This window comes from Artemia sp. Qi Xiang Cuo, chromosome 6 (genome assembly GCF_049724085.1).
Source record: "Artemia sp. Qi Xiang Cuo chromosome 6, ASM4972408v1, whole genome shotgun sequence".
Taxonomy (NCBI): Eukaryota; Metazoa; Arthropoda; class Branchiopoda; order Anostraca; family Artemiidae; genus Artemia; species Artemia sp. Qi Xiang Cuo.
The window spans coordinates 20,016,972-20,036,363 of record NC_142799.1 but is presented as its reverse complement, the minus strand read 5'-3'; the positions used below and the strand labels follow the sequence as shown (position 1 = coordinate 20,036,363).

At 34.7% G+C, this 19,392-nt stretch overlaps 1 protein-coding gene across 1 annotated transcript in view; it reads right to left on the bottom strand.

Moving 5' to 3' along the window:
* The window catches only part of Ipk1 (Inositol phosphate kinase 1), a 334,853-nt gene that overhangs the window by 72,864 nt on the left and 242,597 nt on the right, over positions 1-19,392 (bottom strand). Inside the window, exon 5 of the mRNA XM_089090527.1 lies at positions 10,288-10,346. Coding sequence (XP_088946653.1) covers positions 10,288-10,346 — 59 coding nt within the window. The remainder of the gene's footprint in view (positions 1-10,287; positions 10,347-19,392) is intronic.

Here is a 19,392-nt window from a genome sequence, read left to right as displayed (position 1 = left end):
GGTTTGGGGTAGCCCCCTTCCATTTCCGTAGCACATAGTACCAAGTTGATATTTATATGTTATTATTATTAATTGATAAATGGCTGCCGTGGCTTCTGAAAAGTTGTACAAGACAGGATGCAAAGTTTCCAAAGAGAGCCCCAGTCTCGCAACCAGAGGAACAGCTATTTGCAACACATCTGCTGGGAGGTGTGGTCGCCTCTGCCATGACCGCTGTGAAATTCTTCAGAGGATTGAGAAAGACAGTATTATAATATATCAGTGCTCTGACTGCTGCGAGAAATTTGCTGATAAACCTGCTTTCCCGCAGATCCAGCCTCCTTCAGGGACTCTTGTTTAATCACCAGTTTTAAGCTTTTTTGGCACTGTCTACAGTCAGGAATTTCGTCCGCCTGCTGCATATCTGCGTGTGCAAACTTCTGTTCTACTGATCATCTTGATCAAGCTAGAAGCCACCTAACATCTCTAGTGAATCCCACGCACAAACTCCTTGCACTTAGCGGTCCCTCTGCTAAGCAAAGCCTGTCACAAGATATTTTAGACATCCTTATTTCTGAGGATGCAACCCCTCGCTGGCCAAATTTGAAATTCGTTATGACTGCAAGTGATGCGATACCTGCGATAGATACGGATCAAAATGCTCACTTTAGCCATGCCATTCAAAGCTGGGACCGGCATCTTTTTAGCATTATTGATAAACTTGATTACGTCACAAGTATGGAAGCGAAGACTCCTGCTTTGGTGAAAGAGTGTTGTGACGGAGTACAGAGCGAGGAGGTGAGCTGTATAAATAAAGAAAAACTTAATGATAAATCTTGGTCTCCGCTGAATAGCGAGTCAGAAACAGTGGGTCTTGTAGTAGATTCACCGCCACAAGATTGTGATGATCCCTTAAAGCGTGAAGCTTTTCTGAAATCGTTGGATGGAGCTGATGGTATAGTGCGGATTTCACTTTCTAAGGAATCAGTATTGCAGCAACCGAAATGGGTCATTCATACGAAAAGACAAAACGCCGAAAACATGAAAGCCTGTTTGAATGAAAAGGTCGGTAAAACTGAGGCACGCAAATCGAGAATTGTCGGTTTATTATCACGAATGGACTTCCCAATCGATCCAGAGAGTGTGTGTGCTTCTAACCAAGGTATCGAAGAGATACAGCGCATCGGTGTTTCGAAATCATATCATGTATACTTCCGTTCGGCGACGGCAAAGTTCATTATTTGCGTCATGGGATTCACATTGGCTACGAACATTTCCGGCTTACTGATTGTAAGTTTTTACCGTGAATGTGCTACAAATACAGATCGCTAGAGCGTATATCGTCGGGCTGCTCTAGTGTGGAACGTTGTCTCAAGTGCATTGGTAGTGGACACTCTCATTCTAGGAACAACCCTTGCCAGAATGAACCTTGTTGCTTCCATTGTGGATCTCATGAACATACTGGATTTAGCTTTCGCTGCAAACGGTTTACCGAAAAAGTTGCAAAGAATAAAAAATGATTAGTGCAAAGATTATATCTCTGAATCTGAATGGATTTGGTTATAAACAACATGTATTGCAGTCTATGCTATGCGATCTGGATATTTTGTGTCTTCAAGAGCATCGCCATCTGGACCACTCTACTGGTCTTATTTCGAGCCTGTCGCAGCAGTTTAAGTGTTTTATATCTCCAGCTACACCTACAGGTGGACGTCCATCTGGAGGCGTTTGCATTTTTATTCGAGAGAATATTCCAGTTTCAGTGTTTACTGTTAATCGTTATTTTGTTGCTGTTCGAATCCCAGGGATTATTGTTATCTCGTGCAATTTACCAAAAAATTATCATACTATTGATTCAGATTTTGATTTCAATTTTGCATGTTTAGAATTATCGCGATTTGTGGCGAAAGTTCCATCAGATTTCCAGTGGCTTATTTGCGGGGATTTTAACTGCAACATTGCTATTTCTGATTTCCGCTCCTCCGCTCTTTTATCTTTGTTTTTGGTTTTTACTATAGTTTCAAAGGATGCGGATTTTACGCATGTCCATAATTCTGATTCTTGCTCTAATCTAGACCATGTGCTTCTTTCAAATGCAGCGTTATTGCCACGCCCTGTTCATGTTGGATTGGATATGTCTATTAGTGACCATTTTTACCTTTCTTTTCGTTTAAATATTCAAATTCCATCTTTTAAAATTATCCATCGTTCTGGTCAAATTGTAAATAAAATGATCTGGGATCGGGAAAAATTGATCTTTTAGCTAAAATAATTGTAAATTATTGTAAGGATCTTGATCAAATTGATATTGATCTATTTTACCTTGAAACTCTTCATAGTTTAAAAGTCGGGGCTAATAAAGCATTTACGACTGATTCTTTCCGTCGTGGATCTCGTGTTTTAGGTTGGAACCTTAACCCGATTTTAAAGCAAAGCCAAAGGAATGCATCTCAAGCTTGTTACCTTTGGAATTGCACGGGAAAACCGCGATCTGGACCATTTCATGATGGTATCAAATTAACTAAACGCATTTTTCAGGCTGAGTTGCGTTTGCATAATGAAATTATAAAAGATGAAATTGATTCAAGGATTACTAGTGATAAGAATGAGCTTTGGAGTTTTGTTAATTCTACACGTCGTAATAATAATTGTTCACCAGATTCTAATAGTTCTCTGAAACTAGATGATTGGATAACTCATTATAATCAGGTTTTTTCATCCGGTGATGCGGCAGTTGAATCACGGCTTGACTCTTTATTATCGGAAGAAATTTCAAAGCCCCGCCCAAAAAGTGAAATATCTGTTTCTGTTGAAGATGTAACGGCAGCAATTAAAGCTCTAAAAAGTAAGCATCCTTTGATCATGATGGTATACATTCAAACCATATAAAATGGGCAGCCCCCAAAGCAATCCTTCTTCTCGCTACTCTTTTAACTACTATTATTTCTTCTGGAGTTCTTCCAACTAGCTTTTCTCGTGCGACCACTTCACCCCTTTCAAAAAAAGGAGGGAATACGAATCGATGTTCTGATTAAAGGCCGATTACTGTTTCGTGCCAGATTAGCAAAGTTTTTGAGTTAGTTTTATTAAAGTGTTTGGAGTCTTGTAACCAAGGCCTGAATTAAATTGGGTTCCGTACGGGTCTAAGCATGGATGTTGCTCATATCCTCCTTTCAAGAATAATATCCTTTTGTAAGCAATGGGATAGAGTTTATACACTTGCGTTAGATTTTGCGGCGGCGTATGATTCAATTATCCATTTTTGGGCTATGACTGCACTTCTGAAGAATAATGTCCCACTACCAGTAGTTTTGGTTTTAAAAAAGTGGCATGGCTCCTCTCATATTCGTATTAAGTGGAAAAATCAGTTTAGTAATTATAATGTTAATTTATGTAGGGGAATGAGGCAAGGAAGCATTATTTCTCCTTCGATTTTCAATATTACTGTTTTGGGGCTATTTGATCAAATTCAGTTGACTTATATTTATGGTAAAGGTTATGGTCTGTTTTGGATTGCTTACGCAGATGATTTACTCCTTTTGATTCGATCACTTCAGTCACTTCAACAAAATGTAGATTTTTTAGCAGTGGTTTTTAGTGAGCATGTACTTCGTTTTCGCCCTGAAAAGTATCAGTTTTTAATTCTTGGTCCTAAGGCCTTTCTGTTCGTATTTATGACAGTATTTTAAAACCTTTGGAATCTTTTTTATATCTTGGTGTGCCTTATGGACCAACTTTAGCTCTATGCCGTGCTTCTATTTCTAAAGCAGTTAAAATTAGAATAGCGTCAAGTTTCGGGGCAGTAAATTGTCTTCACGATCTTCTTTCTCGGAAATCACTGGCTCGGGTATATAATACAGTCGCTTTTCCTCAGCGTTTAGTTTTTTTCATCGCTTCTCTCGTTTTTCAGAATTAATAATATTGCGCATGTAAAAACCACATTTTTAATTTTGCTAAGTTCCTTTGCCGCTTTTCTAAATCTGAATCAAATACGTTTTTAATGAATACATATAAAATAAAAAAAAACCTGTTCATGTTTTGGAGAAAAAGCAAAAGAAATTTTTATCCAAATTACCTCTTTTTCTCATAATTTATATAAGGCTGCACATGAAGCTCAATTAATTATTGAATGAAGTGTTAATTTGTGAAGTGTTAATTTTAAGTGTTCATTTATTATTTATTGAAAGACGTGTTAATTTGTGTGGTAAGTTTGATTGAAGGCCTTTGCGCACTTGTTGTTATATAGTTTAAAAGAATTTTATGGCCTGTTGATTAGCGGTTATTTTTTTTTTAATTTTTACTCTTCGTATTCGGAGGAAATAAAAAGTTTGAATTGAATTGAATTGAATGTTTAAAGTAAATCTGATTTTATTAATAATATGATTTAATTAATAACAGTTGATTTTTTAATAAAGTTGGGTCTTAGTTTGAAGAAATACTAATAAAGTGGGGTTTTAGTTTTCAGATATATGAACCTTTATGCATACCCTAATTCTACAGAATACTTTTCAAAAGACATTATTATGTCATTTCCCTCAGAGGGCTCTCATATTACCACTAGGTTTATTCAACTGCTTTTAAGTTAGATTCATTTAAGTTAGGTTACAATAGACAACCCGACTACCTGTAGTCAAATAGTTTCATTCACATTTAAAAAAGTAAAGATACTGACATATTTTCGTTGCCACATCTGCTGCCCTCTTATCACGTATAGTTATAGATGGCAGAACACCAACTGAAGCACAGGGGCCAAGTGAGAGAGAAATGCAAAAAGTTAGGTTCATTTAGTTTCACTTATCGTGGCGCCACGATACGTGAACCTAAACGAACCTAACGTTTTGCATGTTTCTAGTAAAAGTTGCGACTAACATTTCTATATCATTCTCATTTTGAATTTGAAAAATATTAAATGTGGTTTTTGTATGTTTTAAGTATGTTTTATGTCACTCTAAGACATATAAGAAAAGTTGAAAAAATAGCATGTTAAACAAATAATAATAATAAAAAAAAACTTAAAAAAAAAGTATAAAAAAATGGGGTAGGGGGCCGTTGGAGGTTGAGGTCCTTGGTGGTTAGGATCCTTGGTGCTTACGATCCTTGATGGTTCATAATCATAATCGTCTCACTACTTGATTTCCAAGGAATTCTAAGGATTGTTCTGAATTTTTTTATTAAAATTCTTTTCTTAGGCATCTAAATCTCTATTAGTATCAAGTGATTCGTATACTATAATGTTAGAGCATATTTTATATTGACAACACTGTTCAAACGGTACTTGTGTATTATACAGAACACATCTGAGAAGCTAAGCTAGGTCAAGTCACAAGGTTATCTTGTCATCGATAACCATTTCCATAGATTGGTTAGTATCAACTTTTTAGTATACTACCATGTTAGAGCATATTTTATACTGACAACACTGTTCAAATGCTGCTTGTGTATTACACAGAACACATCCGAGAAGTAAGGCTAGGTCAAGTCACACGGTCATCTTGTCATCGTTAACCATTTCCATAGATTGATGCTAACGATGCTATTCCAAATTCATGATATAGTGCCTTTAAGTTAGCCACCTCTTGGGGCTTCCCTTAACTAGTAAGAAGTTTAACCCTTTTTCACCACCTTTATACAATCCAATCACCAATTAAGATCATTCTCACCCCTATTATTCAATCACCAATTAAGATCATTAATTGCAGAGTTATCCAAATGATATACCTTTTTTCACGAATTGAGCTAGTTTACGTAATGATACAACTTTTTATCATTATTAGATACCACTAATAATGTAAACGATACTGGATGAAAAAGCAACAATTCTGACTGTAGCATTCCATTCCTTAATTACCAACGATGCAAAATAGAGTTATTTTTACGCAAATGGTACAATTTTTTTATATCTAACACCATATGCTATCAATTTTGGACAAGATGCAAGGTACCTTCAGGCTAGACGTTAGTAGTGTTTGATAATTTTTGACTCAGAAACATGCTTGGCTTGGCTGTATCTTTAGTAAAAACATTATACGAATAAACATGATTATCTAACCCTTCGACTGAAACCAGCATTTTTTTTACAGAAGGCTCAATAAACCTTTGAATACGCAATTTGACGATCTCAAGTTTTGGCTATTGAACCTAGGAAAACCTGTCTGACAAGGCTTGTACTCGTGAAATATATAGATACCTATCCATGGTAAGGCATGAACCCCTGAAACTACACACACATTCTTGTGTAATTCCTTATACATCTCTGATGGGCCCAGAAAATAGGCGTTGGCACAAAAACCTGTCTGCTTAGGCATATACCAGTCCTAGTAATAGATGAACGACCGTGGTAAGCCAATGTACCGGTTAAACTGCTCACATATCCATGCCTCAGGCGTAGGTTTCGTACCTTATACATGCTTACTACTCATATATATATATATATATATATATATATATATATATATATATATATATATATATATATATATATATATATATATATATATATATATATATATATATATATATATATATATATATATATATATATATATATATATATATATATATATATATGGAGGGGCTGAGAAACAGTTAAACTAGAAGCGATTCTGTAAATTCAATGAACAAAAATTTCTGTATGCAGCGAAGTAAAATTTTTGTTATTTTAAAAAAAAATTAAGTTTGTATAGTGTTGTTGAACGTAGTATTAGAAACTGATATATTTGTAAGTACTGTGTTTAATATCATACGGTGATTATGTAAGGCGTGATTGAAAGTTCCCAGACTGCCTTATGCAAACAAGATGTTTATCAGGCTTGTTTCTTGCTTGTTTCTCACCAAATGTGAAATTCCAAACTGTAATACGATTTTCATACTCGCCTAAAAATATATCTCTGGCGCTTAACTGTGACATCATTTTCGGGCAGTTCTGTGACAACTGAAATGGCGTTGTTATGCGAAATAAGTAGTGCAGTGGTGACACTGACATACACAAAACCTTTGTTCAATTCCCAAGTAGGTATATACACAAAAATGTAAGCTGGAGGGGAAGTTAGGGTCTGTCAGATTAAAAAAAACACACAAATTAAATAGACAAATAAATTAAAGAAAACAAATATCAAAGTTTAGGGAGGCAGACGTGACCAAAGCACCCCCCCCCCCTGCGTATTTGCATGTCTCTAAGATAAGAAAAAAATCTATTCTAATATAAACAATTACAATTTCGTACTATTTCCGCAACTGAAACGAGGAAGATGAGTATTAACAGAGTTTTGACAAATAAACATAAATTTCTAAGCATCTTGGAAATCAAATAAGGAATAGAAAAAAGAGTTGAATTAATTCATCGAACAAGCTGAGTTTAAGCAGGCGAGCTGGAAAGTTTAGTGTGGAAAAAAACTGCCAAATAACACTTCAAATTACAGCAGTGTTGCAAAAAAAGAACGAAAAAATCAATATACAATTGTTCCGAGACCTTGGTACTCATTCCCAACCCCCTTACAATAAGCATCTTATTTATACATGAATGTCCATGTTTAGCTGAAATTACGAATAACATGTCGAAATAAATTTCCAATTCAATTCTAGGATCAACGCCAATTTATATGTCATTTTTTTTTTTCCATTTAAGACTTTTCTCTATACTTAAAATTCAAGAAACAGGATAATCTTAACCATCGATTTGCATGACATTGGCAAATTTGAATAGACTAGGTTGCAATACATTTCCGTTTCTTCTAATTCAGGATGCCATTTGTTTATCATGCAGGTATGATGGATGTTCACCAACTCTTAGCTAAGATATGGAAGATCAGCCAAGCATTCTGCTGACAAGTCTTCTCTCTCGAGGACAAAAAAGGGAAGCATCCGAAGAAAGTGAATGGGCTGTCAATTGGGTTTCGCCCTGATTAGAACAGGTAATGACAACTCCATACCTACAAGTCTACCTCACAGACGTGCCTCTTATTCTGCACCAGGTGTCAAGAATCGGCCTTTGCTCAACCCCTTGGGGGGATAGTCTAAAAAGAGAAAACGCGCCTCGAATAGAAATAGATGTCATAGAGGTGCATTTAAGACAGCATCTGGTACGAAGCTGCATCGATTCAGTAACAACAGCACGCGTGTACATATACGGAAGGTGGGCCTGAACACCCCAAAATCTCAAGATTTATAAAAAAAAATCAAAATCTCTAATAGCATTAATATAAATTGGCTGCTTTGGAGCTCCCCCCCCCCCTCCCCGAATAGAAATAGATGTCAAAGAGGTGCATTTAAGACAACATCTGGTACTAAGCTGCATCGAGTCAGTAACAACAGCACGCGTGTACATATACGGAAGGTGGGTCTGAACACCCCAAAATTTCAAGATTTATAAAAAAAAAATTATAAAATCTCTAATAACATTAATATAAACTGGCTGCTTTGGAGCCCCCTATTAGCTCCCTAAAAATGCTTCTTTTTATACAAACTTGAATCCTCAAACACTATCGAACTTATCTCGGAGAATAAAACCTAGTTTTATATCGTTATTTGAAGCTTCCGATTGTCAATATTATCATCTCCTAAAATGCTGGGATACAAGTATTATTTCGAGTACACTCGATAAGAAGCAAAAACAGTAGATTATCTGAAAATTAAGGAAATTGGGGGGGGGGACTGAAAAAGTAATGGCCTTCTCCGAAGAGAATACTGAGATACTGGACCAAAAATCCGCTTCCCAGTCTTCCATTGTACTAATTTTCCTAAAATAAAGCCAGTAAATTTAATTTGGAATTCTAAATTTAATTTTGAAGGGAAGCAACATCGGCAACATCGGCAATTCTTATATTTGGAAAGAGCATTGAAAGGTAAACTAAATGTCATGTTTGTCTTTCAGATAATGAATCCAAGATTCAACAAATTTGCCAGAATCTTCAATTTCTTACAAGTAAGGGAAGGATGATTCAAAATTTTCATCTAATGATTTATTGACCGTACGGTACATACTGATTGCAATAACTTTATTCAAACTAACCGACCGCGATTTATGGGCTGATGACCTCATGTCAATTATGATCCGTGGAGAGGACTCCAAGACTCCTTATAATTACTGATAGAGTATATAAGGCCGGAGCCAGGAATTAATTTGGGGGAGGGGTGTTGAAATGTAGGGATGGGAAACTTAAAAAAAGGAAGCAAAAATAGTTAGATTATACGGAGAAAAAAAATCATTACGGGAAAATTAAATTCATTGTGGGAATTATGGGAAAACAATATGAATGCATTATGGAAGCGGGGGAGGGGGGTGCGTCGGTGAAATTTTTCTGACGAAGAAAATCCATTAATCTAGAGGACAAAAAAGGAAAGGTATAATTTTCAGAAAATGAAAGATAAAATCTAATAACAAACTTGTCAAGTAATTAGGAACCATTCACTCATTGGAGAATGCATATTAAAATTTGAAACGCCAATATGACAAGCAAGGCCGTATTCAGGGGGGGGGGGGGTTGGCCCCCCTTAAATGTTTGTCTTACTCGTAAAAACGTAACAAAAATAAATATAGACAAATTTTTGATACTTTTTTAATGTTTTTTTTTGTAACCCCCCAAAAAAAAAATCTTTTGCAACCCCCCCCCCCAAATAAAAATCTTGGATATGACTCTGAAGACAGGGTGGCCTTACTTTTCAATCAAATGATTTTATAATATAAAAAAAGTATTATAAAAAGCACTCACTTTTTCTTTTTGGGTTCTTATTAGTATTTATGATTACATTTTTTTTGTGATATTGTTCTGTGCTGCTTAAGGAACCATAGGTTAATTTTATGTTTTGAATACAGACAGCTTTGCCTTATTTTGTTAAAGTACCATACAGGTTGCCGAGAAATTCTGAGTACATAGGGGAATTCAGTAGTTTAAATTAACAATTTCAAGTATATTCTGCGATAAAATCCTATAATTTAAAGTAAATTCTATCGTAAAACCTACTTTAAATTGACTCATACCAATAACGTAGCCAAATCCCCTACTACTCCGTGTTAGCACAGTGGAATGAGTCGATTGATGTTCTACTTGGGAATACGGGGTGCGGGGTTTGATCTCAGCCGCTGTGAGGTTTGGTAACAGACTTGCTTCCTATCTCTGTAAAAATAACACAGTGACTGAAACGTCGTTGACGCCAATGGCACCATCAATGGTTCAGGAAAATCTTTATCCCCGCAACATACCCAGATTTTGTGGATACCCTGTAAGTCTAACAAACTACTAGCATCAATATGTTTATTGAAAGGAAGGATTGCCAGAATACCAGATCCTATAGGGAAAGGAATATGCTTACCCGGAAAAGAGATCCAGTGGGCAGTATGAGCTTCTTCGAGCAATCTTACCATTTTTCGCCTGAAAAATAAAAATAAAAAGTCCAAATATAGAGGTTCTACTTGTTTATAAACATACGTACATACAAGGAAGAAACAACCTCCCCCTATAATTAAGAACGATTTGTAAGAAATGATACTTTGTCTCGGACATTAACTGCTAAAATTCCTGATTCTCAACTGAAACATGAAACTTCTACTACTACTACTAAAAATAATTATAAAAATTCACCGCAGCACCAAGCTGCCTGAGGTCAACATAGCTACGCGCGATCCTCCTCCATCCCAATCTATTCAAAGCTGCCCTTTTTAAACCCTCACAGGAAGTTCCCATTTCCTTAATATGGAAACATGTAACTTAGGCCGGTAATACCCTGAAAAAGGTGCTATTGCCTCTTGTGCTTATTGACGTTATTTTGAACTTTACGTTTCCTCGATGCAAGCCCAGATCACTGTATAAAGATAATATAACAGTTAGTTTAAAGCCAGTGTTGCCACCCTGGCCTGGAGAGAATTTACTAAATGGTATCTGTTATTACTAAATGGTCCACAAAATTTTTTGCGCGTGCGGCTACCGCCACTCGCGCACCAACTTTTACTTGAAGAGGATAATCAATGGGGTTTTCACAATCTTTTTCCTTCTTTTCCTCTTTTCTCTGTCTTTTCCTCTTATGATTTGTTTTTCTTCAAATAAGCTTACTGCTGTCGCTTGTCACTGGAATTATTATTATTATTTTTAAATTAAAACTACAGATATCGCTATATGGGCTGACGACATCAATTAATAGCAATTATAGGAAGTGAAATATTTCTGTTCCCTAAAAAGTCTGGAGCTACTTCTGATTGGCTGAGGGTAGAAGCGAGCTTGCACAGTACAGAAGCAAAATCCACCCTGAAGGGTCTCTTTTTCATGACTCCTTCATAAGTCTTTTACTAGACCATTTTCACTCAACGGGGGTCGGTCACAACAGTCGGAGAAAGAGAACAACAACCTGCTTTCTAATTTTTACTGGTCGGTAAACTACTGTCCTGTTTGTTCAAATCACTTTTTGCAGACTTGAACGAGTCGGACAGCAGTTATCCGTTTGCTCTTGCAAGAAGTGAATTCAGAAGGGCAATAGTTGTCTCACCACTCCTACAGTATCTTACTGGGAGGAAACATTTGACCGGAAATGGATTGCGAGTGACACCCCACCTAGTAAGCCTTGTCTGTACTTAACGGCTTTTCCTGCCATCTCCTTATGGGATGCTGTCCTGGTACTGATGAAGCACTCAAGAACCTCGAATGCACTGATCCTTCTGTTGCTTTGTGCAGCTCCGTAAATTACACAGTAATTTACTGTCTGAACAGACTGCAGTTTACTGATATTGGTAGTTTTGGTGCCCAACAAACAAGAAACTGCCGTCAACAAAAAACATCAGATGATTCTAGCATTGTCTTGAGCCGAAAACTTCCTTTTCTGGTAAATTTATTAAAAAAGCTTACTAAATTTAAAAAAAATTTCAAAAATTTACTAACTCAGGTCTGTTTTTACTAAATTTAGTAAAATTTTACTAAGTGTGGCAACCCTATTTAAGGCTGATGATTTTTGGCGCTTCATTCTCGGTGCGTACAAACAGCTCCTCCCACTTACTCTTTACTTAGCGTTAGTATTTATTTGTCAGTCACTGAAAAATTGTTCGAAATTGTATTATTCGTAATTGCAAAACAAAAAGAAACTTGGTGAGCCGGCGAAATGGTTTGCAACTGTCCCATCTCACAGGTATGACTTAATTTATATACAAATTATGACTTTATCTATTATTTATATACAGTGGACTTAACTGATTGGCATATGTAGGATTTCTAAAAAGGGAGAAAATAGGGAAATTTCTAGTGTTAACTTCTAATCAATACTGCAACAGTGAAATAGCCGAAATTTCAACTGAAATATCAATGCGAAGCGCCAAATTTCATAATCAAATATCATCACATTATGGCATTGTTCAAATAAAACTTATTTTTAACTTGATTATCGTTGTCAATTCATTCATTGTTTTTCTTTCCATTCTTAAACCAATGTTATATTTACCTTTTGCATTATTACAGCCCACTGTATATACATTTATATAAATTTATATGCAGTGTTACAGCCGTACCAATTATTCTCCTTTCCTTTTTTTATTCTTTAATAATAATTTCTGGTTGTTTTTGAGTTTGAGTTATTGTAGTCTTCAATTTCTACTGATCTTGAGTTTAAAATGGCCTTTATTTTTCGATAAAAAATACTTTCTTTCCCGTTAGTTTTCGTAGTATATATATATATATATATATATATATATATATATATATATATATATATATATATATATATATATATATATATATATATATATATATATATATATATATATATATATATATATATATATATATATATATATATATATATATATATATATATATATATATATATATATATATATATATATATATATATATATATATATATATATATATATGCGTTCAACAGAAATCTGACTTGTCCACCTGCGAAAATATCTAATGTCGCTAATGTTTTTACGTTTTCCGGAGCACTCGCATCTCGGTCCGGGTTTTTATAATGGGTGGGATAGGGAACGATCATACTGACTATTATTTATATACGGTGGCCCAGATAAAGGATGATTGGAGCGATTGGGCCCGATCGGTTCCCGCATTTAAAAGGGCCCCGCTTTACCATTAAAATGAACCAAAAAATTCGGAATTGAAAATTGCTTTTAGCGATAATGGATAATTATTACACAAAAATATTAGTTGAAGAAGTGGCAGCTTCAAAATCTATTTTTCCTTTAGAATTTTATTAAATCTCCGCTTAAAATGTTCAAATTTTTATCGGATAACAATAGAGCAATAGCATTTCCAAACTTATTTTTTTGCTCTCAGAATATTCTTAATAATTCCAGTAAGCGTTGCTTCTGCAGAGAGATCATTTTCCAGGCTGAAACTAATTAAAGCTATCTGAGATCGACAATGAATCAGGATATATCAAATAGTTTAGCAATTTTGTCCATTGAGAGTGAAAACGCAAGGAAATTAGATTTTCAAACAATTTTAGAAGAATTTAGAAAACAAAAACTTAGAAATATGTAAATTCTTGTACTTCTGAAATAATTGTCCAAAACCGCTAGCTAAGCTGTTCTCAAAAGGAAGACAAACGGTGCGATGCATCTTCAATTCACAGACAAAATGTATGTAATACAGACAGATATCCAGCTGAAATAATTTTACGGTACCAATCAATTTGGTGTTTGTGCTCGTCCATTTCCAGTTTCCCAAGTAGACCCAGGTTTTGGGACTTTCAACAAGACACCATTCAAATACATATGTAGGAAATCAGATACATATTGAGTTCAAATTCTTATTTGGTTCAAACCAACAAGAATTTTAACTGGAAAAATTTTTATTTTAATAAAAGCTGCTGCCATCTAGCGCCCCCTAATGTGTTATCATAGTAAAGTGGTTAGATTAAGGGCTTTACTCCCTCTACAAATATTCTGGTAAGTTGTTCTGCTAAGTTCTACAGTATTAATGTTCCTACTTCAGGCGACAGTTTTGTAATCATTCGCTAGTTGAGGTTGATTGAGTGATGAAATTCATCACTCTTATTGGATATTTTCTAAGTTTGCTTGAATCTTGCTATTACTGAAAACTAAGAAAAGGGGAAATATCGTATTTTTTAAGCAAGCTTACCTCATTCTCTATGTTTAAGCAACATCATAATTCTGGCTTGGTGAATGGATGCTTTCTAAAGTGGTTTTAATTAATAATTTCCAGACTAAATTTGGTAGCTTGCTTTTTTTCTCACAGTGTTTAATAATGTTAGTTGCAGAATCAGGGAGGCGTTGGCCGTCCGTCAAACTTTTTAAAAATACCTTTATTTGGCATTTTCATAGAAAAATACCTTTTTTGGTATTTCCATTGGAAGAAATCAAAGAAACAAAACCATCCCGTAGATTTTGGAAAATGTACCCCCCCCCCCCCTCCCACATTTTACTTAATTAACACCCACTGAAATTTAGTATTTTTTATTTTATTAATAATGATATTTATAATTTAGAAAAAAATCACAAAATGCAAAACTGGCTAAAGGCTCATACTAAAATGACATAATTCACCATTTGCTATAGATTAATACTGCAACATAGACAAATATGAACTAGCTAATGATGACTGAAGAAAAACAGTAAAAGAAACAATAATAATGTTAGTAACAAATTACGGCCAGGAAAGCAGAACCCTTCATAAAGCAAAAACTTAATGCTTGATGCTAGGATTTAAATAAAAAAAAGTGCTCAACACTTAACAAAACAGCCCCTCACAGAAATGAAAAAATGGTGGAACTAAAAGAATGTATTTTTATCTATCTTCAAACTCAGTCTTAGAACAAGTCTTTACAAAAAAAAAGTGTTTTAAACATGATACAAATCCGGGATTTTTTATTTGCTAGCTCTTATTTTCAACCTTTGAATCAGATTTTATCCAGTCTAACACCGGAAATTATGCGATATTTCTTTAATTCGTTGAAAATTCTTAATTGAAACTTCTTTTAATACCAACTGGAATGTCATTCCATGCTCTTAAACCTAAATACTTTACACTGAAGTTTTGACTGTGCTGTGAAACTGGGAAGTTAAATCATTTTTGTAACTAGTTTTCAATGATAGGTAGATAGATTTATTCACACGAAAGTCCTATTGGGCTATGGTGACATACACGAAAAAAAAATATACAACAACGAAACGTAAGCTGAAGAAACACTAGAACTGATTATTCAAGAAAATCATCACGATCCCTCACACCTACCCGGAGGAAATTTCCAACATTATTTATATCTAACACCTACTTTTCAAATTTCCGAAATCCAATCTCTCCCCCCGACCTCCCTACCAAATATTTCGAGGCGTAATTCCCTCCATTCCTTACATTCCCCTAAAAAATGATGTAAAGACTCATTCATCTCTCCACACATAGGTAATTTGTAATACCAAAAAAGTATTTTTTAAAGTCTAGGGTGAGGGGGAGGGGTGAAAATACGAAGAAATTGCAACATCCCTGATTTGCATCACTGTTAGAATACATTTTTTTTTAAGACTGTTAAATACACTGGGAGTTACAACACACAAGAAAACTCCCAAGCTACGTTCTTTAGCTCTTTTGGCGATAATAGGGAACAAATTCTACGATTGGACTCAAAAAGTCAAATTACAAATTGCTTTTGTCTTATAAAATTTATCTAAATCTTAAGAATAAGATGAATTCCAATTCAAATGATGTGAGATGGGAAAAATTAATAACACTTCTTCTAGAAATGGACATTGCGATCCATATAATTTGGATCATTATTGCCCGTTATGGAGCAGCCAAATTACATTCACGTAAATTAACCTTTTAACACAGGAGACATTAAATTTAGCACTTTTGACTAATAAAAATAAATTCTGCTCGATAAGTTTGCTGTTGTCACAAAATATGCGATATAAATTTACAGGCTATATAAGAATCTAGTAAACATTTACTGGGACTTATTGTTCTATTAGATATAATAAGAAACATTCAATTACAATAAGTCACGATAAGCAGTTTGGGGTAGTGAAAAATAACCACTGTATAAAGCTAATATAACAGCAAGATTAACGCTGATGATTTTTAGCACTTCATTCTCGGTGCGTACAAACAGCTCCTCCCACTTACTCTGACATTAGCGGGTTAGTATAGTATGTATTGGTCATGTCAGTCACTGTATGACTGTATGACAGGTATGACTTAATTTATTTACAAATTATGACTTAATTTATTATTTATATGCAGTGGACTTAACTGATTGGCTTATGTAAGATTTCTAAAAAGGGGGGAGGGGGGTTGATGAAATTTGTGAAAATAAGGAAATTTCTAGTGTTAACTTCTAATCAATACTGCAACAGGGAAATAGCCGAAATTTCATAGTGGAGAGGGATCAACGAAGTGGCGGGAGTATTTGAAATTTGCCGGAAAATGTTTTACCAAAAGGGGGCACCCTAACAGTTTTAGCACACATTATCTATTAGGTTTCACAACAGTCTGTGAATTTAGATAGTAATATTGCGCCATGGAGCGTCAAAACTTTTCTTATTGTTTTTTTTTTTATTGGTAAGGAAAATGTTCCCTTTAATTTTTATTTTATTTTCCTTATAATTTTCATTTAATTTTTCCTCGTTTATGCTCTTTTTTTGGGCCATACAAATGTCATTTGAAATTTGATAAAGGATCTTTGTTTTTCTTCTAATAACTGGTGGAATGGCTGTGATGGTTTATATTTTTCTTTTTTTTGTTATTTTCATGTCGGGATATTTATTTTCTCAAATTGTAGTTCATGTGTGACTTGAAAAAGGCTAATTACCTGTTTTGGCGGAGAACCGAGATAAGAGCTAGTTTCGTTGTGTATGAAAGTTTTTGTATGAAATTCACAGACCTTTCCTGAACTTTAAAGAATGAACACATCTGTTAAAATCTTTACACTTCGTGAATTTAGATAAGATAAGGCTTCTTGATTGAGACCATTTTTAGGACTAGGGTTCTAATTATTGGTTGCTGTGGTAAAAGTTGCCACAATAGCCTCATTCAAGAAAATGCCAAACGTCTGTTAGGAAGTGTTTTTCGTAAAATTCTTAGTGAGTTTTCAGAAAATTGAAGGACATCACATATTTTAGTGGCCGATCCAACATTTTACGGGGCTTTACGCTAGAAAAGCTCCTATTATAGAATATTCTTCCAGTTTGTTTGCCAGAAAACAAATAAAATGAATTTCTTACTGCTGAGACAGTATAATCTTAGACCTTTTACGGCACAATTTCTAAAATATTTCAAAAAAAATTCTAAAGGGGAACTACAAAAAATAATACATTTTTAGCTATATATTTCAAAGATTTCAGTCGCTAAATTTTACTTTTGATTTTCCAGGGCAACAGAATAGCTAACAGTATGTGGCCGGGAGGATATTTTGAGAAAACCGGATTTTACAACTTATATAAGGAAGTATGCCATTGTATGCAACCGCCATTTTGGCCCATCGGACCTTGTTTGTGAGGAAGAGGGTCTTCGCGGCAGACGTCGGAAAGTTAAATTCAATGCTATACCATCTCTCCTCTTACCCACTAATCCAGAGACTATCGAAGGCCAGAGGCTGTTTTCTGCAAGTGACTGTGTTGTGAGGAAGGAGTCTAAGACCATAAAAGAAGGTGTCAAAGCAACCTTAAGTGATGCTATGGTTGCAATTTCGAAAAGTCACAAGCTGAATGAAGTTAATTTCACTTTCGTCCCTGGCTTAGAAACCATTGACGAAGAAGAAAATGTGTCCCATTTTTCAGAGGTAACTGATTCTTCTAAACAAAATAGATATTTGCGGACGCTTTCTAGCTGTTCCTTTGTTGCAACTCGTAATTTGAATCCAGAAGTTTCCCCGAAGGACCAAACCAGACACGCCATTCTTCAGGACTGGGCAGAGCTCACGAAATCAGTGATGGCCTTGCTATAGCGGGAAGAAGGAGTTTTTTTCGTAATGGCAAGACAAACGCTCTTGCCTCATATAACCAGTTTGATGCAACTCCTAGAAAACGTAGAGTCCCCACAATGTGAAAATGAAGATATCCGTGAAAAATCCGTCTTGACAAAGCCAAAAAGGAAAGGACACCGTGACGAACAAAACTCCCCCTTACCTAAAAAAGTCTTTTTTTGAACAAAGGGGCAAAATTTCTAAAACCTGTGTTTGACTATCTCCTCAATTAGCTCCTTAGTACTACAGATGGTAGAAACCAAACCAATATTGACAAACATGTGTGAAAAAAGGAAGTGACTATTTTTAATTTAGACGCGAGTCTGCATACATGCCCACCACGAAGTTTCTCTTAGAGAAAAAATTGATAAGACTTTGGAACTGAAATATCAATGCGAAGCGCCAAATTTCATAATCAAATGTCATCACGTTATGGCATTGTTCAAATAAAACTTATTTTTAACTTGATTATCGTTGTAAATACATTCCTTGTTTTTCTTTTTTATTCTTTAATAGTAATTTCTGGTCGTTTTAAGTTTGAGTTATTGTAGGTTTCTATTTCTACTGATCCTAAGTTTAATATGGCCTTTACTTTTCTTTAAAAAAACTTTCTTTTTCGTAAAGTTTTCGTAATATATATATATATATATATATATATATATATATATATATATATATATATATATATATATATATATATATATATATATATATATATATATATATGCGGGTAATAGGCGGGTAAAAACAGCTCCTCTCATTTGATCTGCCATCAGCGGTCCAATTACCCTAGAACATGTATTTTGGAGAAACTTTCTCAAAATGCCTTTGAAACCAACTCGAGATTTCGAGACCTACTTGTAATTCCTAAAAACACCTAATAATGACATTGCACTTCTATTTACCGATTTTCATATATGTATTGGAATAAATTAATTTAAAATTATATTCTTTAAAATTTAGTGTTACAACGTTGAAGCCAGGTTTCGCGTTCAAGAGAAATCTGACATGTCTACCCGTGAAAAAACCGAATATCGCTTATGTTTATAATTGTTTAAACATTCTCCGGAGCACTCGCATCTCGGTCCGGGTTTTTATAATGGTTGAGATAGGGAGCGATCATACTGTCTATTATTTATATACTATGACAATAACAAAATCAATCGTTAGCTCTAATGAACACGGCCTTAGTATAATCGTCTAATTTTTTAAATGTCAGGTCCTTAGCAGATCGAAATTATTATTTTCCTCACAATTTGTCAAGCGAAGATGATTTTCACAAGTCAGCCAACTTTTTTTCTTTTTCTTTTTTTTACGGTCTAATAACTCTGAAATTAGAAACACTTATTAGAAGTGGCACACGAGGTACTATTATTATTATTATTATTATTATTTGTTGTCTACTTTGCATGGAAGGCATGGTTGTTTAAACTTAATATTGGCCCATCTGATCAGAAATTAGAAGTTCTTTGCCGCTTTCAAGGACCGAAAGTGATT